This window comes from Haemorhous mexicanus, chromosome 6 (genome assembly GCF_027477595.1).
Source record: "Haemorhous mexicanus isolate bHaeMex1 chromosome 6, bHaeMex1.pri, whole genome shotgun sequence".
Lineage (NCBI taxonomy): Eukaryota > Metazoa > Chordata > Aves > Passeriformes > Fringillidae > Haemorhous > Haemorhous mexicanus.
Genome location: NC_082346.1, coordinates 61,722,281 through 61,742,156, shown reverse-complemented (window position 1 = coordinate 61,742,156; position 19,876 = coordinate 61,722,281). Strand labels below are relative to the sequence as shown.

Sequence of the window (19,876 nt, the reverse complement as noted above, 5' to 3'; positions counted from 1 at the left end):
GCGCGGGGGGGGAGGGGGGCGGGAGAGAGGGGGGGCGGAGCGGGGGCCGCGCTCAGCCGGGGCCGCCGCCGTCTGCGGAGGGGCCCGGGCGGCGCGGGGGCTGCGGAACGAGGAGTTCGCAGGTAGGAAGGGACGCGCGAGGAGGAGGAGGGAGAGGAGGAGGAGGAAGGAGAGAAGGAGGAAGAGGAGGCGGCGGCGGCGGAGTTGCGGCTGCCGCGCCGCCGTCCCGGGGGAGGGGACGCGAAGCGGCTCCGGGAGCTGCGCTTTAAAGCCCCCCCCCGCCCCCCTCCCCCGCCCTGTGGGAGCGCACGGGCGCGCGCGCCGCCCCCCTCACGGACCGGGACCCCCGGGACCGGGACCCCCCAACTCTGTCCCGGTATCCCCGGGATCGGCCCCTGCGCTCCCTGGGCCGGGGGGCTGCGGCGCTGCCCCGGGGGGCGGGAGGCACAAGTCCGGGAGGAGGAGGGGGCCCGACGGCGCTGCGGAAAGTTGAGAGGGGGCCGGGGCGGGTGGGGGGCGGCGGCCCCTGAGCCCCGCGGAGCAAATGGCGACGTGACACACACCGAGCGCGGGGCCGCCCGGCGGGAAGCGGCGGCCGCGCTCCCTCGGCGCGGCCGGGACGGGCGGCGGCTCCTTCCCTCCGTCCCTCCCTCCGCCTTCCCCGGGCTCCCCCCGCCGCCCCTCGCGGGGAGCCCCGCGCTCAGCCCTCAGCCTCCCCCGCTCTTGTTTTGCAGTGTTGCCCGTGCGAGGAGAAGTCCTGGAGCTGGAATCGCTCACATAACCCTTAACGATGAAGGTAGGCGGCTCCGGCGGGAGCGGGGATCGCCGCCCTGTTCGCCCGCCGCTCTGGAGATTTCATTTTTAATCGCTCTCCGTCTGGGCACGGCAGCAGCGGGAGAACGCGGGGCTCGGTGCGAGCTCTGAGTGCTGTTCCTGCTCCCCGGCGAGGTGCAGGTGATTTAAAGCTCTCACCGCCGTGCAGGAGCGCTCGGAACATCCTCATCGCCTCTGAGTTGTTGTTGTCCTTCGGGCTCCCGTCTTTAAACGCTTCCTGTATCAGCAGCTGCTATGGCAAGTTTGCAAAACCACAGCTTTTGTCCCGCCTTTGCTGTTGCCGGTTTGCTCAGTACAAAGGCTCAACAATTGCAGTATAATTTACAAAACTTTTCCTTTTCCCTTCAGAGTTGAATGAAATAATCAAGTTTTTTAAAAAACCCCGTACATATCCAATTTTATTTTAGATTCTGCACCCATTTCCTGTCTTTCCAATGTGGTTATTTTGTCCTTGTTTATTGGTTGCAATGAGCACGGTAAAGTGAAATGTTGAGTATTAAAGTCCAGGTTAAGGAAAACGTGATGATTATTTCTCTTTAAAAATGCACTGTCAATTAAGTTTTAATAAAGGCATTCCAGGAAAGAAAAATAATTGTTAATAGATGTTTGAAAGATTGCAACAGATTTCTCTAGAGGTCTCCTTTTAGTCACCAGGAAAGAAATCCTATATATAGAATGTTATAGACTTAATTGTAAGTGTTGGGATGACACAAATCTCAAACGTTTTGAGTAATCTGTGCCATCGGATTGCTTATAGCTGAAAAAATACAGCTGTCTGTTGCCTTTTTCTATAGAACCTACTTGAGTTAATAGTTGCTCCTTTACTTTGTTGCCCTTTTTATACGCAGATGTCCCAAGTATCAGTGAATACCCTCAAAAACATTTCTGGGAGAGGTCTGCAATGCATTGACAGGAGGTGTGTGTCAACATCAGTGACAAACCAAAACTTCCTGTAACTTGTTTGTTGGGGTTTTTTTTTTTTTTTTCCCTTTTGAAGAACTCTGGGATGGCATTCTCAAGGACAGACAATTTATCAATTAAAAAGTCAACAGGTCTAAAAGCCTCGTGTAAGATGAAATACATGATGATGCAGCTGTAAGTTTAAGTAAGAGCTGAAGTTTGTTTCTGTGTTTTTGTTCCCCTGCAGGCAGCAGATGAGCCTGCCTACCTGACAGTGGGGACTGATGTCAGTGCCAAGTACCGAGGTGCCTTCTGTGAGGCAAAGATCAAGACGGTGAAGAGGCTTGTGAAAGTCAAGGTGAGTGTCTGAGCTTCTGGTAAAGCATTGTGCTGAAAGGGCTGTCACAGGAGATCCTACTTCTGAAGAGTAGAAAAAGTTCATCACTTCACTGTATGAATTTTGAACAGCACTTAAATGTGGTTTTTTTCATATTTTGTTGTTTGGTTTAGGATGAGGTTGTGGGGGTTTTTTTGCTTTATTTTGCGGGAAAATGTTATTTTTTATTATATTTTTTAGTGGGATGCCGGAACAAAAATGAGCTTTCTTGCTTCTTTTTCCTGACTGCATTTGTCTTCTGTTTTTAAATGCATCAGTTTCCCAGCAATAAGTTTTGATGTCACAAATAAAGGATTATGGCTTTACATGAATAATAAGGAATAAGAGCAATCTCTTCAGAAGCAAAAGTTCTATTTCATACCAACTGACACTCTCACTTTTACAGTTGGGAACTGAAAAGGCAATGCAAAAATAAGTCAACAGCAAGAGAGATGACAATAATTTGTTTCTTAGGCCAAGTTTTAGCAAAGCCCAGGGTAATATTTTAAGTTTTGAGCATCTTGATGCAGCTCTAAAGCAGCATGCCATGGCTATAGCTGAATATTTGTGCAAGGATGGTATTGGAACATAGTATTCATTCTCATTTACAGGGCTTTTGGAAAAACAACCAAAAGACAAAATTGTCATTTTGATGTTGTAATACTGTAGTAAATGCCACTATGTGAGAATAAGAATAAAGCATTGTTAAATGCAAGTTAAAACTGAAAGTAAATACAGAAGTTGTTGTTGTTCTTTGTCTTGTTAAAGTCTTCCTACTTCCTACTTTAGTGCCTGCTGTCCAAGATATGTAAATAAGTCATTAGTGACCCAAAATCCCCAAGAAATTGAGGTTAAAGCTGCTTTTTGTAACTACACATCCAAGCTCTTGTGTGCTTTAATGCCTAGATCAAGTAGAACAATCCTCAGCCTCTTCAGTTACATATATAGATCATATCACTTTATCAGAGTGCTTTTCATCAACAGAAAAAAATGTCATTCAGATACTGGAATCTTTTGCTTGTTCTTAATAAGTACTTAGGGGAACTTGTGGTGTTCTTTGAAATGTGTGTTAATGAGAAACTCTGTAGGAAGCAGCATGCAGGTCTGACAAGCTTGATTTTGTCTGCATCTTTGGTCTGGTAGAGTATTTAGCCTGTTAATAGGTAGGAGTTTCTTTTTCTCATTAGGATCAGTTGCTTTATTACTGCATGATAAGATTTGGAATTACACGAGGCTGCTGTGACTTGGTGGAAATTCCTGTCGCTGGCTCTCAATTCTGTTATAACAATAGAAGTTTTAACAAGCTGAGCCTGATACTGTAATTAAGATGTGTAGGCACACCCTGGCACGCTTGCCAAGAGTGCAAATAGTCCGAAACGTCCCCTAGCCTTTTCCTGAGCAGGAGCACAACCTGTATTCATCCCTCTGCAATTTTTATTTTAAATTTTGTATCAGCATCAAGTGCATTTTTAACCTGAATGTGTGTTAATACCGCTGCTGTTTTGGCATGCCACTGATGTTGTATTTATAAATAAATACAGCTACAGTGGAGTCTCTGCTTGCAGGATAATTGGGGGAGCCAGAAAACTGGACATCACTATCAAAGCAACCTTCTGGAGCTTTTGGTTCCTGAAAACAAATAGAAATATTGGATTTTTTAAAATTAAAATGCCTAAGCTGATGTTCACTCTTGTTTCCTCACTGTTCCCTTCTAGAATGTAGGATTTTAAAGGCAGAAGCAAAGTTTACTTACCCTGGAACTAACCCTTATTTTCATCACATGGGTGGTGTTCACATCTTTGCCATAAAAACTTGCTCAAGGTGGCAGAAATGCTGTTATCATGGCCAGTTTGGTGATTTTTTGATACATTTTTAATAAAGAGAGGTTTTTATTTTGGTTGTAGTTTAGTATTGAAAGTGTTGTCAGTGAAATGCTACAGTTGAATCTGAGAGAAAAAAAACCCGCTGCTTAATCTTCTCATCTGGAAGCCCAGTTCCAGTTTTGCCCTGGATTGTGTCAAATTCTAAACTCACCTAAAAATGTGTTTTTTTTTTTTTTTTTGCTTGCTTTGGAATGACTGGTGTTTGATTTGCCCTGTTCTTTAATTATGATGTTTCATATTGAAAATAAAATGTGATACCTGGGGCTTCGTGTCAGTAAAATTGGCCATGCCAGGTGTTTTCTGTTCATTAGAGTCTAATTGATAATCTTAATGTGGATTATAAGATTTTTTTTTATATATATATCTTTTCTTGTGTTTTGTGTGTGCTATTAAGAAATTAGATGTGTATTAAAAAGTTCATGAATATTTTTCAGGTGGTCTTGAAGGGGGATAACTCAACTCAGTTAGTGCAAGATGACCAAGTGAAAGGACCTCTAAGAGTATGTATATTGCATGCCTTCTTTTGGTAATCACAGAAACATCCTAAAACTCTTAAATGTTGAAGTTGTTTAGGTGGGTTCCTGTTCTTCAGGATTGAAATCAACAGAAGGAGGCTCATCACTTTAGATTAGATGAGTTCTGAGGAATTAGTCTTAATTTTTGTAGCTGTTTATGCTTCTCTGTGTTGGGTACTTGTTTTTGTATCTTCTCAGAAAATACAAAACTTCTTATAAATAATGAAACATTGAAACTTCTCAGAAGTAATTAACAACTTGAGTGCCAAGCCATGTTCAAACCCATTAGACAAGAGTAAATACAATTACTCAGTGTTTTAGAATAGTTGATGTATTTTATATAAAAAGGTGTTTGTATTTTCATTCTGTGTAACAGTTGTGTGCTAAAATGCAGAGCTGTGTTATAAGCACTGAATGCAAATAGAGTTCTCAGAGAAGGTCATCTTGCTTGCATTTGTCTTTTCTGTGTTGCTCCTGCAGGAACACCAAGACTGCTATTAAAATTCTGATCTAGCTGACAGAACTGTGTTTAAAGTATAAGAAATACTACTAATTGAATGATTATCACTAATGAATTAATGACTTTGGATATTTGTTTTCTATTGGCTTTTTATTTCTTGAGATGATGAAGTCATGCTGAATTTAGATGTTCTGAGTTTCTTAGTGCTTTGGTGTCTGCTTGTAGTTCAGCCTTCCTGCTGAAGGACCTTTGTTCTTACCTATAACTAAACAGGGTCTTAGAGTAAGTAAATTTTCAAAGCAGCATTTGGCTAAATGGAGTCTTAAAAAGCAAATGTGGCTTGCTGAGAGGATCAATGTGTTTTTATCAATTTTCTGAGTGTGGGCTTCCAGGTCACCTTGAGCTGCTCCTTGTTGCAGGTTGGAGCAATGGTTGAAACCAAAATGCCTGATGGATCTTTTCAGGAAGCAGTTATCAGCAAGCTGACAGATGCCAGTTGGTACACTGTAGGTGAGTGGCCACATTTCTCTTATGGGCTGTAATCTTTGAACAATATATTTATAATTATAGGTAACAATGTCAGTAATTACATCTCGTTTTGCACAATCTAAGGTAGTTTTTGGAGGGGACTTTTTTAAACTTGTCCACATCTTGATTCCTTTTCTATTTCAAGCAGGATAATAATTAATTGTTGTTCAGGGAGGCTTTTGCACAGGTAATTGCGGGGCTGAATAGTCAAGTTTTGTTTGACACAATGTACCTGTAATGATAGCAGTTGCACTCAGTGAAATTCAGAATAATTTTTGCAGATTTTAAGACATAAACCTTGTAAAATCATTCTTCCAGCTGAAAATCTGTGGCATGAAATGACTGACTGAAATATGAGCCTCCTTGCACTGTATGCAAGCTTGTACACAAGGAAAACGTGGACAGATGACAGAATCTGTTTCTCTTTGAGAGAAGATTCCCATGCCACATAATAAAAAGAAAAGAGGAGACATTAATTTATAATGTGAATAGCTGTTTCCTTTAATAAAATTTTTGAATAATGATCTAAAGTAAAATAGAAAACTACTTTTCTCCTCATGTTGGAGGCTCATGTGGTGTTAAGTGGTTGAAATAGAAAGTTCAGAATGCAGGGTCAGCGAAATGTCAGTGTTGAACAAGAATTCATTGTGAGACAAGTTTCCTTATTTTCAATAATTCTGGTCTCCAGGTTTTTCTGAAACAGCTTTAAGAACAGAATGACAAAACTGAGGAATATTCAAGTAATAGTACAGAAGCAAAAATAAAAGGACAGAATTTGAATCAGAGAGCTTTGCAAGCACCCTTCCTTTTTTTGCACAACTTTCTTACAGCAGTGGAGCCTTCTATTCCCTCCTGGTTGCCTAGAAGGAACATGCTCCTGTTAATTGTCCTGTACATGCTACTCATGGGCATTTCTTTGGAGATTAGGACTTGTAAATTTAAACTCTGTGTTTCTCATTAGCTGCCTTGGGTACCAAATCTATTCAGCTTTACTTCATATTCTTCCATCCTCTCTTGAGGAGTCCTCTGTCCCATGAACTCTTAATCATTTTGGTTCATTAACCCCTTTTTAAGATTTAAATAAGCTGTTTTCAGTAATTCAGAATTTCCTTTGCAGTAGGTGAGGTTCTGTTGTCTTTGGTGGGATCAGGATAAAGCTCTGCAGATAATTTGGAAGGATTTATTGCTTTATGATTATTATTATTAGTGAGTGCTTTAACTCTAAGCTGGTTGACAAAGCTCACTGTTCTTTGCCTTTTCCTTCAGGATTATAACATTGCTGTAAAATTGTAGTGGATGTCAGGTCAGGGAGGAAAGGCAGGATTATTTTGGAGTGCCTAAGATTTAAAATCTGCTTAGTTTAGTACCGTGATGTGACATACTCGAGGTACAACCCCGGACCTTTAACTTCCCTTTATAGATTTTCAGAGGTTCACCATTCTGTTCCAGAAGTGATAAGAAACACAGTCCTGCACAATTTCATGGTTTGTGAGTTAACATTTTAATTGTAGAACTCCCAACTGATTTCAAATTGAAGTAGCACTTTCAGCTAATTCTGTTTGAATTTGGGCCAGAAGACATTTGTCTTCTTACATTTGACATGTGAACTTTAAATCCCTTGTTTGGGGCATGAGTTTTGTCTGTGTTTTCTTCTTTTTTTCTTTTTTGCTTTCTTTTTTTTTCCCCTCTTTTCTTTTGAGCAGTGCATTTCTGCCAAAAAATCTTTACTTGATGAGCAGGAAATTTGAGCAGTGAATAAATGCTCTGCCCTGTATTAATGGATTGTTGTTTATATTTAACAACTTGTTGAACTCTTCCCAGTTATGTAAGAGAGAAATCATGCATGCCATGATTTTTACTTCACACATTTAAGTGCTGTTCCTCAGAAATTTGAACCAGTGGATTAATTAGCTGTTGAAATTTTCCCTGGATAATACTTTTTGACAGACAGAATGGAGAAAATAAAATATTTTTCCATATGCAAATATGTTACGACTGCTAGGATTTTGTAAAAGTTTGAAGCTCAGGGGGGATTTAAGTAATTTTATGGTAAATGAACATGCAGAGCTGTTACATGGTGCTTTAACTATGAGAATACAGTTGTAGTTGTTGGGTTTAGATCTTAGGAACATTTTTGTTAGTTCTGTGTGGAGGGTTGCTTGTTGGTGTTGAAAACACAGGGAACATTGACCAGAGTAAGCAGATCATCAATTTTGCATCGTGGTTCTTCTGCAGTTAAAACTGGGAAAGCGTTCTAGGTTGAGTACAGGAATATTGACAAGTGAAAAATAAGCTTTATCTTCAGCCTGCTGCTTCCATTGTGTCTTTGCCAAAAGTTTTGGATAGACATGAGGTGTATATTTATTGTGCTGGTAAAGCAAACAGTTGAGTTGGTTGCTTTTTAGTAGCTGGTGGGTGTGCTGCTCCACAGCCTCTCTGAATGATGCAGTCACAGCTGAAGAGCTGAGAAGGAAGTGGATTAACCAGACTCCAGATTTACAGGATGCCTCCCTGAACATTTTGTGATGGAAAGCACAAGGGAAAGCTTGTATTTCAGTAGTTTGAGCATTTCTCTTACTATTTATTCTCTGTTATCTAACATCTCTTTCTCAGTGATCTAAAAGCAAACTGATCTCTGGATAGTGAAACCAGGAATATACACAGGAAACATTTTCAGAGTATTAAGTACAGATGTGTAAAAAAATGCCAAAACAAACTGCCTGTGTGCCTAGCGAGAGGTGGTGATGTTCACTTCTGCATATCAGTTTCTCTGTTTCATGTAGAGATGTAAAGGAGAAAAGTCACCTGAAACAACTTTGCTTTGGTCAATAAATTGAACCAGTGGAAGTGCTGAGCTTGCTATAATGGGCTCCTTTGCCACCACTGTAATGCAGGAGCCACAGTGATGATCAGTTTGTGTGTTTCAACAGTATCTCCTATCTGTTAATGGTGTTCATGTACCCAGAATAAACAAGGCTTTCTTTTTATTGTAGCTTCAACAGAATTACTTTTTGACCTCCTTTTATATGACAATGATGTTAATCTAGCCATGTAGTCCTATTGAACTTTTCAGCTGTGATTTGGAAATACTTCTGAAGTTACCTTTGAAATTCAGCTTTTCAGTATAAGCAGGTAAAGAGGCAAAAGCTTCTTGGAGTGGAAGTTTAAAAGTGTCTGGGAAATGTCACTGCACAAGGCACTCCTCAAATCCAAAGTGATGTGACACTAATAGGGGTTTAAGTTCTTTGGTTAATAAATGGTTCAGCTGGACCTGGCGATTTTACTAAGTGATTCAATGATTTGATGATATCTTCAGAATGCAGTTATCTAAACTGAACTTCTTTAATTTGTAAATTACAAAGTGCTGCATTGATGCTTTTGAAGTGCTGAATATATTGTTAGGTGATAATTGCATAGAACTAAAATGGTCTGTCAGATTACAGTTTACTGAGTGTACCATCTACCTGATTCTCTGTTAACTTGTAAAATGCTTCAGGTAAATACTGAAATAATGTCTGAAATGACTGACAAACAAAGAAACCACAACCCAGACCACACCTTACAAAGTGCATTGTTGTATTTTCCTTCTCTCACACTCTGCCTGGAGTCTTACAAGCCTTACCAGAATTTCAGAAAACATAAATCCTTATGTGGATGTTCTTCGAGGAAACACTTTTGTATCACCTCTGCACAGAACTAGAAGTGATGTAATATATATATATGAAAGTGAGAAACAGGATTTCATTTGAGCAAGCATCCAGGAGTTGCTGTTAGAATGGCCTGGTTTGCCCCATGTCATCTCTCCTTTGAAAAAACTCAGGGCAGTCATCTGTGTGTGGTTAGTTCTCTTTTTATTATGGAACATAATTTCTACAACTTTAAACAAGTTCAAACAAAACCAGATCAAATACATTGAGCCTTGTGTTTTGCTAGGTAGACTAATGGAAAAGTGTTTCTAAAGAAAGAAATAAAAAAACATTTATTAACTTCTAGTAATGTTTCCTGTGAAATGAGTAGGAAATAGGAGAGGGAAACAGTGAGAGGTCTTTGCAGTTTCTAGCAAACCTTGCTGTCAGTTATTAGGATTTTATGTACTGCTTAGAGTGAAAGGGAATGTGATCCTTTACTTTTTGAGACTTTTGCCTTTCAGACACTTCTGAGGCACCTCAGTGAGCTCCACAGCCCTGTTGGTGCCTTCTTCCTCTCAAGAAATCATGGTGGCAGTTTGCAGAAAATGCTGAGTTGAGTGTGTGTGAGCAGGGTTAGAGACCTGGGTGCTTGTTCTGGCTATGAAGTGTGGTCTCAGCTCCAGCTGCATCACTTCACTGTACTGTGGTGGTGAGGCCATGGAAATTAAAGGTGTTCCATGGATTTTGAGAATCCCAGTTTCCAATGCTGAGGATATTTATCAGCAGATGAACCAACATTGATGTCCCAGGACTTTAGGAGCAGGGTTTCTAACAGGATCTATTTAGAGTCACATTTTCTTATTTTTAAAAGAAGTTTTCTTCTGATGCTTTGTGGAGATATTTATGGTAAGAAGAAGAATAGGCTTGGTTCTGGGTGCACTACAGCTGTAAGCTCTTACTCCAGTGATGCTGGGAGCTCTCAGTGTCCCCACAGCCAGCTGAGTCCATCCATGCCAGAGAGCTGTTGGTTTGTCCTTCAAAGCTTGACCAGCACCATCCTGTGCTGTGTGCCAGGCCCTGGCCATGTCTGCAGGGCTGGTTTGACCAGTTCCCAGCATCCTGCTGAGGTCCACGTGGCACAAGCATCATCTCTGGGCTGTGCATGTGTCATCCAGGAATCCAGAACCACAGGTGTTTGCCTCCACTTGGCTGGTGTTCTCCACCACCATGACCCACCATAAGTTTGTTCTTTTTAAAATTCTCTTGTGTGGATTTTGAGAAAACCCTATATTTGTCCAGAGCCCTTCTATGGGATGTGTTGTTTAGGTGCACCTGTGGCACATAAAAATGCTGCAGTAGCTCTGTTGGTTGCTCTCTGGAGAATCTAGAAAAAAAGAACAGCACTGTGTGTTGTGTTTACACATGTTTAGGGAACAGGTGTGTAGACAAGCAAGATTTTGTGGTGAAAAATAGTATTTTAACAGTAGAACCTTGTTACAAATCAACTGGATCTAACCTTTGCTTTTGAAACCACCTTTGTTACTACGTGAACTGAGTGTTAAAAATATCTTAAAATTGTGTACAAACAATAGGGAAAGCAAGGAGGTAGAGTTTTTTCTCTAATCCCTTTATGGGTAACAATAGTAAGATTAACATTTCAAAAAAATCATTTTCAGGCAGCAGGCTTTTGTCTGTGAGGTGATAGTTTTCTATGAGTAGCCTCAAAGGCCACTCAAACTTCCCTGTTTTCTGGGATATTTCAAATATATTTTTGTAAGAGGAATTTGGGCTCACTTAAAATCATTTAAAAATAGTACATTTGAGTTGTGTGGTGTCTCAGTAGCACAGTACAGTGCAGTACTTGCTCTTAAGTCCTTTTACAGTGATGAATCAGTAGTACAGCCCTTGTCTACAAGGCCATTCAACAAGCACTGCACAGCTCCTGGTACTTCCTATATTGTTTCCACAGCTGAGCCCCAAAGATCTGCAAAATCTGCACACATTAGTTAAGATGTTCCTAGACAGCATCTCTTGTAGTTCATAAATTGCTGCTTTGCCAGGCAGCCAGTGGGAATAATTCAGTGTGCACAGTGACACTGGAACAGCTTTAATTTGTGGTATGTACTTTCATTTCATTGTCTTGGTGACTTAAAAGTTTCTCAATGGGTTGGGAAACGAGACAAAATTGTTTCCTTGCAGTGTAAAATCTAATCTCTCTTGGTTTGGGCAGTAGCAGTAACCCAGCTGGTTGGATTTGAAGTTTGCAAGATGCAGCTTTGAGGGTTGTTTTCCCTGTACCACTTGTGTGTCACAGAACTGCCTTGTCCTGGTGACACTGGTGGCTCTGTGGAAGTCATCTCATAACTGCCATGAGGATGTTCTCTCTAGAGTTCTGCTCTCTTCTCCTTTTTCTGTCTTGTTGGGTTTTTTCTTTTTTTCCTTAAATCTGTTTATAATATAGCTATATATATTTCTAAACAAGATGTAGTCAAACTGATCTGTGGTATTTTGTGACAAGCTTCTTCACAGTTCCTAAAAATGATTTTGATTAGTTGACTGGCTAATATTATACATTTAAATACATGAAAACTTGAGACAGCCTTATTATAAAGACAGGGTCAGTGGATTTTTGCTGGTGGTGTATACAAGTCTGCTGTAGACAGGAAATGGAAGATACCAGCTCATCAACAGTGAGTTTAAAGTTGCATTTGAGGTACTGAACTTTTAGTACACTTTTTTTTTTTTAATTCTTGTGAAGTGTTGTATGGATCACCACTGGGAAGTTTGTTTTTATTTTTCTGTCCTAGATTAGGGTTGTGTAGATTTCCACAAACAGAAAAAACCCAATTCTGTTTCTTTCCTATTATCGTAGACAAGGTCGAGCGAGATGCAGCAAAATTCTGAAAATTTCCATTTTATTGTCACTGTTTCAATATGCTCTGTATGGAACATATTGGACTCAGTTCTTGGGCCTAGACCAAGCATTATGGCAGAGACTGTTCCTCCAGGTTGTGCTGCTTACTCATCTCTTTTCCCCTTCTGTCAGTGTTCCTCATTAAGGAACATGTTTGGAGGAAAGGGCTCTGCCCGGCAGAAATGTCGCTTTCCTTCCCTGCTTTCCGGGGATGCTCCCTTGGCTGTTCAGCAGCAGTGAGCAGTTCCCTGGCTAGTTTGTATCCTTCCCTTCCCAGAAATCAGCTGCTGCACCCCGTTTCCCCAGCAAGCCCTTGCTCACTGCGAGATGAGGCAATGGGAGGACCTCAAGGGCTTCTGCTTTTTCACCCTTGTTTTTTTGGAAAGACAGGACAGTAATTTCCTCTTTAGAGATGAGAATGGTGACACTGTAAACACATCCTTTGATGACTTCACTCTGTGTCTGTGTTGATGGGCACATGTCTCCTTGTCTTCTGTTCCTGTTTCCTGCCCTCTCCCTGCCCAGTAAATCTTCCTTATAAAACACAACCCTTAGGATTTTTGCTTTTAAAGAATTTGGAGTTGTAGCAATAACCTGTTGAAAGAATGAAGTAATTGATACAAGTTATTCAACATTTAAATTAAAAGTTTTTAGTTTGGTTGTTAGTTGTAGGCATTTTAGCTAGAGTTAAACAGCCTTGCTTCTGGATGAGATTAAAAAGAGGAATGAATTTGCAGCTTAGAGTGTATTAAGTTCTTCTGACACGACTGTTACCACAGCTTCAAAATATCTCATAGCCAAAAACTGTGCCATCTGCCTTACTGCTTATATTTACAGAATCCTTAATATTTGATACTGTGCCTTGGACAGACGTTCCCTTAAATCCTCTAGGACTGGCATTAAAGAGTCACTCACAGGGTGACATGGATATGAGCAGTACTTTGGTGTAGCAGATTTTACTGAAAAGTGAGATGGAAACCACAAGGCCTATTTAGTTTAGGAAATGCTTGTATTTTTAAAGGTGCTGAGTTTATCAGTGTGAGGTTCTGGTTGCCCTTTCAGTAAGGCACAGTCAAGTGTTTTCCCTAGAGGAGGAGCAAGTTTGAAGTAGCTACAATTATGAAATACTTCAAGCATCATGATTAATTAGAGAGACTCCTTATTGGCTCCACCTTAGTAACTCAAATAATTGATATTTTTGTATAACAAATGGTGCTATCCTTTCTCTATTGAAACTTATTAAAGTGATCACTTATGTAGATAAGGAAATCTTGCTGTTTATGCTGTTCTTTTACACTTTGTTGTTCTGCAAGAATGTTTTGCTCCATGATCTGCAGCTACACTTGCAGTTGCAGGTTCTTTGTACATGTCCACAGTGTAAATTGTTACTCTCGATTATCATAATTTCCTTATGTGTCTTAATTTGAGTTAACTGTATTTTACTGAAGGTATTTTACTTAACCTTCAGTATTTATAACATTTAATCTTTTCAGGATAAAAAACTGATATATTTCATCTGCTTTATGAACGCTTTATTTGCTTTATCCCTCTACTGGACTAGCTTTAAAAAAAGAGATTGAGCTTCCAATTTTGGAGATAATAATTAAAAAGAAGCAGTTTGGTCTTTTTGTCAAGTATTAGGTTCTGTTTGCTTTTTTTCAATCAAGTTATTTGTTGCCAGTCACCAGCCATTTGTCCCCTAAAATGGTTATTCTTGAAAATTTAGTAGTTTGAGATTTTTGGTGGGGGAAAAGTTAATTGTTTTGTGTGTACAAATGTTCTAAGCCATTAAGATAATTCAGTAGTGGAACATATGGAGCATACCACAGCAGTATTTACTCTGAATATGAAGGAACCTTAAAGCTTATCTTATCCAGCTTAATTAATTTTATAAGTATGCCAAAATTACCATACTGCTATGCACAGCACTTGAAACTTTCTTTCACTAGTGCACAAAGCCTGTTTCTAGTAGTTTAAATATAGAGAAGTGTTCTGTTCTGCACTTTGGCCCCATACAAATAAATTTGTAGCTTGCTGGGACTCCAGCCTGCAGCCACCTGGGCTCTGCTCTTTGCAGTTAGGGGGAATTGGTAACTTTGCTTTCCTTCTCTTGAAGGAAACTTTCCTGAGGAGGTTTTATCTAAACTGAAGAATAGATCTTTCTCAGGCAAAGCTTGCAGTAGCCTCATAGTGTTCTAGCTTTCTTCTGCTGTGTACCGATGGAAGTTGATGGAACTTTCTGTTCTTGACATATAACACAACAGGATGTGCACCAAATATTCTTTACCAAGTGTAAGACCTGGAATTGCAGGTTTCCAGTATCTTGATCTGTTTGTAAGATGGCATTGATAGTGTAGCAGAAACTTGTTTTTCTTTCCATTGATCTTTTTGTGGGATTGCTCATAGCAAGAGGAGAAGTAAAAGGTTCCATATTTATTAAATGATAATAAGTAAGGAAGAAATGTATAGGGTGGGAAAAAATTCCCACAAAACCAAACAAACCTGAGAATGCTAGATGATGGTAACTGGTATGCAGCCAGGCCTGTGGTTTGAAATGTGTAGTTGTATTGATAAGAAGAATGTCTAAATTACACTCAGACTTCTGTACCCGAAGCCTTACTTTGTCCTGGCTTGAATATCTGTGTGAACATCTATTCCAAGACTGAATCCTGAATACTGACTTTCCTTTAGCTTGTGGACTAAAGAGTGAGTAAATTAGGCTTGAAAGTGGTGTTTTAGAGAATGTTCTTGATTGTGAGATAAGCAGTAGACTTGGGATTGAGATCTGATCAGCTTGTGCTGATGTGTTTTCTTGGCTTCACCCTAGTTTTTGATGACGGTGATGAAAGGACCTTGAGGCGAACTTCATTATGCTTGAAGGGAGAAAGGCACTTTGCAGAAAGTGAGGTAAGATAGTGGTGGGCATGGAATTAAAAATAAATAGTTAATTCATTTTTTTTTTTATAACAAGATATTGCAAACCATTGTTATTTCCCCCTTTTCCATGCAGACACTTGATCAACTGCCACTAACTAATCCAGAGCACTTTGGAACTCCAGTTATTGGGAAGAAATCTAATAGAGGGAGAAGATCTTCTCTTCCTGTGTGAGTTTTGGGAGTGTTCTGCTTTTCCATTAGTGTTCTTTGCTAAAACCGAAGCAGTCCCATTGAATAAATGCTCTGTCACCTGAATTTTGTGCACATATGGTCATATGCTGGCAATACTGTGAAATTGAAGGATTTTTAGCCTGTAGTATGCTTAAGAATATTTATGCTACTTCCATGTAATAGGAAATGTAGGATTTTTTAACCTTTTTGATATTGAACACAGTAAAAAAAAAAAAGGTACTTTTTAACTTTTGGGGTGAAGAGCATTTTTCTCTGTTTCATGTCTGTGCACAATCAAAACCTGAGTCATGTCTCCAATTCTAACATGAGGCTATTGTAAAATACTGCTACTTAGAAAGAATTCCTACAAAATTCCTCTTACTGAGTAAGTGCACTTAATATTTAAGTGTATTTCAAGCAATTTCAGCTCTTAAAATTATAACTGTTTGAAGCTTGCAAAATAGGAAGAAAAATCTTGTTGTAAGCTCTTTTTGGTTTTCAAGTAATAACTTCAGACAAACTTAAAAATATTATACATTTTGATAATTCAGTACTGAAGATGAAAAGGAAGAGGAAAGTAGTGAAGAAGAGGATGAAGATAAGAGGCGCCTCAACGATGAATTACTTGGCAAGGTTGTGAGTGTGACTTGTAATTCAGAGAAGGCAGACTGGTACCCAGCTTTGGTGAGTTCCTTTTGCAGCAAAGCTGTGAATGTAGTCAGGCTAAGCTCTACTCCCATGTTGGCTAAAAATACAAGTGTTTTGCAGTAGCTCTGGAGAGTAGGAAAGCAGAGATTAACATTTATGTGTAAGTTAGTTTCATGGCATTCAAGTGTTTTAGAACTGCATACAAAATGATCAGTGTGTAATGATACTTTTCTTCTAAAAATAAAGTATGTTAGGATTTGCCCTCCCAGGCAGTTTAAGAGGATCTAGATTTATGAATTTTAATTGTAGTGGGATTTGAATTTTTTTAATGTAATTGTCTTTTTCCCTAGACTTTCAGTTTTGTGAAATACTGATTTCTTTGATGCTTGCATTTCTACCAGTGGTCAGTTACTCCAGAAGCAGATGTTGGTGCTTATTTTTATTTGACTGTCAATAAATGATACAGCTGTTCATTGCCACTGCTGATAATAAATATACATTTATCATCAATATAGAAGTTCAAGTAGACCTGTATTGCAAAGGCAGACACTTTGCATCTTATTGATACACACAAAAAGTTTACATGTGCATATTAAAAGTTGCTTTCTGTAGAAAACTTTTTGCTATTTTCAGACATGGTGTAATGTAGGGTGAACAGTTGACACTGCCTTATCCCCCTGTATGTACCTCAATTTAAAATGTGGTGGTGTACATGTTCTGGTTGCAGCTCCCTTTAGTAATGACAGATTTTTATTTAACATGGTTCTGACCCGGTGGGTTAAGTACTTGGCGGTCATATATTTGCATTTAACATTGCCTGCTTGTATATTTTCTAGAGCAAAATATAAATTTGTTCTGTTTGTGGTAATACAAATACTGCAAATGTATTTTTATCACTTGCTTTAGACCTAGAGATGATACTTCTGTGGAAGGATGTGGTGGATTTCACAGTGGTTTATATTATCCACACCTCAATAAACAAAACAAACCAAAAAACCAACTTAAGTCTCAGTTTAAATGCCAAAGATCAGAAGCTAGTATAAAATAAGTAGGTTTGTGACATTTTAAATAGATGCTTTTAAAAAATTTTGTGTGAACAAGAACTAAAAAAGCAGAGTGAATGAACAGGATCCTGTGATGTGACCTCAGCAGATTAGTTTTCAAATGAAATTTTTTACTTTTTTGGCTTGTACAGAACAAGTCAATAGCTTGGGGTAAATTGCTTCTTGAAATTTGTTGTTTTTGGCCTTAGTTGTATAAATGGAACTAGGTTTGTTTACCCAATACTGGAAATATAATAGAAGAAACAGCAAACAGCAGTTTTCCTGCAGTCTATCTTTCTTTCCTTTCAAGATCAGCTTTTTGTTTGTTTGTTTTTGGTGTGTAGTTTGTTTTTTTAATAAAGGAATGTTTTATTTGCCTCCTCAGGTTGTGTCACCGAGCTGCAATGATGATGTCACCGTGAAGAAGGACCAGTGTTTGGTTCGATCCTTTGCAGATTCCAAATTGTAAGTGGTAGCTCACTTTGGTTAGATATCTGTGGGGGGAAACTCAGCACATACTGCTCCTTAAGATGTTATTTCTTCCAAAAGGAGAGGGTACAGTTTTCTGTAATGTTGGATGGACACATTTGGCATTCACAGTCTTTTTCCGGCTGACTCCTTCTGTGCTTCCTTACCCTTCTTTCCATTGTGTGTAACAATAAGAATTCATTGAATCAAAAAAGTTTCTGGGGCATCATCATGTAAAAATACCAACAACTTAAAGTGTAAACACCTGAATGTTTTTACTTTTTTTTCTTCCATAATTTCTATCCTTTAAAGTACATTTTGGTTTTCATTATTTCCCTTACTGCCTTAAATTACCCTCTGTATGGGTGTCAGTTGTAGTAATTTGGGTATCTGCTTCATTACTTTCAGTGCCCAGATGTCCATAGCTGCTTAGATGCTTCGTAAGGGTTTAATCTACTTTTTTTTTAATAGAAAAGAGAATTCAAATAGAACTGTTAATGAAAATGTTTACAAAATCGGAATCATATTCCTTCAAGAAGGAGGAAAAGTCCTGTTAGTCCATCCTCCACTCCAAAAGGGAGAAGGAGGAGAGAGAGACAAGAGATGTGTCTTACATAATGAATTATGTATTGATAAGAGCATGAAGACTGCTTTTGGGTTTTTTTAAAGGCTGCTGCCCTTTATTTCTCTTCATTGTTATTGCATTGCATCTGTGGTAACACATTGTAACTAAAAACTTCCTTGCCAAAGGCCACCTGTCACCCTCCTTCTTTCAAAGTGAGCAGTTTTTGATTGTTGATAGCCATGATTTTGAGTAGGTATTTCAGTTGATTACTGAAATGTATTTCAAGTACCTGAAGACTTGATTCATTTTGGCCTCTTCATGTGGAGATGTCATCAGCCTTCTGGATAAGCCTGGTGCTGTGCTGAAGGTTGAATGTTGCTGGTAGAACATCTAGATCTGCTCTGATTTTTTTTTTTCTCCCCATAGCCTAATAGCTTTAATTTCAGAAAATGGCAGCCTCTGATTCGTGAAGTTTTACTCCAGATTTTCTGAAATAATGAAAGAAGGAAAAAAAATGTGTTAGACTAACTCACTTGTAAGGCTCTCCCTGCATTTTGGTTGGGATTTCTCTTGTAACTCAGTGACTGGATATCCAGTATGACTTTGGAACAGAGCAACCTCCATATGTTTTGCTGTGAGAACACTTTTGTAATTTAAAAATTAAAATCAACTGTCTATCAATGCAAATCTGTGAATTGGCTTCACTGTTGTTCTGTGCTAGTAAAAAGGCATTTTGAAAATAGAGGACTTGCTTCTTTCCTCTTAGCTAGATCCTTGTTTTGGAGAGCAGCTGTTGATTCTTGTGCATATTTTCAGTTCAGAAAATTTTTTTTTTTTGCCTGCATGTTTAACCTTTGCAAATTTGTGCAGGTTAAGCAATTAAAATAAAGGACATTTACAAAGTTTTCTTAATTACTTAATGATGCTTTAATGCCTGGATTTCAAAGATTGGAAACTTACCTTGGGTAACTTACTCTTGTATTTGGACCATACAATAACAAGTGCCTTAGGCAGTTAGTTGCTAGCAAGGACCTTGCAAGTGAATGATAACTTGAAAATTTTAGAAATTGCTGTTTTTCTAAGTCAAATGCTTGCTATTCTGTGATGTAATCACAAAATCTTATTCTTTTACAGTTACTCAATAGCAAGAAAAGACATTAAGGAACTAGATCTTCAAAACTTACCAAAATCAGAGTCCTCTCCTAAAAAAGGTAATTTAGAATAAATTCTAGGTGTTTAAGATAAGTATTCATGCAAAGGTACTTTTAACATTTGCTGATAAATGATGACCTGTTGATTTCTGATAATTGTTCTTGGATATTTTGTAAACAATTTTAAAAGGGAGAAGTTAGAGAACCTTTGGATATAGCTTTGTCTAGTAGAAATCTTCTTTATTTGATTTTTATTTCATTATTTTGATCCAGTCCAAATTTGTGGAAAAGGAATAGAATATTTTCCATGTAGTCTATTTGAAGTGTCAGTGAGCAATGGAATATATAGTTACCTCTCCTAATGCTAAAATTTTGTGCTGTTGCTCAAAACACTCTGTTTACTTTAAAGATACCCAGACTGCAAGGTGTAAACTTCACAACAACAGTCTGTGAATAATGTTTAATTTAAAAATATAATTACGGAATTGGATGAATGGATAGATGACATGGATACCAGAATCCATCAAAACATGAAATGTGTTAAGGAGAAATGTTTTGATTGTATTTATTAAAAATTATAATTAAAAATGCCACCCAGCAACAAGAAAATCCTCACTCAACAGCAGTATCTGGTTTGAGTAAAGGTGTGCAGCAGCTGCTTAACAAGTCAAGATTTAAAATGCTTCAAATGAAAGGTTGAGGTGGTTTTGATTGATTTGTCTAATATTACATGATTTCTCTTCTACTTTGTTCTTAATAGCTGTTTCACAGTACAAGAACTTTAGAACAGCCAAAAAAAAATAGCAGATGCCAGGTTTGAGATAAATTGAAGAAAGGGACTTTTTTTTCTGTGC

At 38.8% G+C, this 19,876-nt stretch overlaps 1 protein-coding gene across 3 annotated transcripts in view; it reads left to right on the top strand.

Moving 5' to 3' along the window:
* The first annotated feature begins 36 nt into the window (after window positions 1–36).
* Window positions 37–19,876, top strand: part of ARID4A (AT-rich interaction domain 4A) — a 47,166-nt gene continuing 27,326 nt past the window's right edge. For 2 of the 3 annotated variants that reach the window (XM_059850563.1, XM_059850561.1), the window contains exons 1-10: window positions 37–122; window positions 735–796; window positions 1,982–2,092; window positions 4,428–4,493; window positions 5,388–5,478; window positions 14,867–14,946; window positions 15,050–15,144; window positions 15,699–15,831; window positions 17,224–17,303; window positions 19,006–19,082. In XM_059850563.1, the coding sequence (XP_059706546.1) occupies window positions 791–796; window positions 1,982–2,092; window positions 4,428–4,493; window positions 5,388–5,478; window positions 14,867–14,946; window positions 15,050–15,144; window positions 15,699–15,831; window positions 17,224–17,303; window positions 19,006–19,082 (739 nt within the window). In that variant the 5' untranslated portion in view covers window positions 37–122; window positions 735–790. Of the gene's footprint in view, window positions 123–734; window positions 797–940; window positions 1,076–1,981; window positions 2,093–4,427; window positions 4,494–5,387; window positions 5,479–14,866; window positions 14,947–15,049; window positions 15,145–15,698; window positions 15,832–17,223; window positions 17,304–19,005; window positions 19,083–19,876 lie in introns of those variants that run through there. The other variant, XM_059850562.1, reaches the window with a different exon arrangement.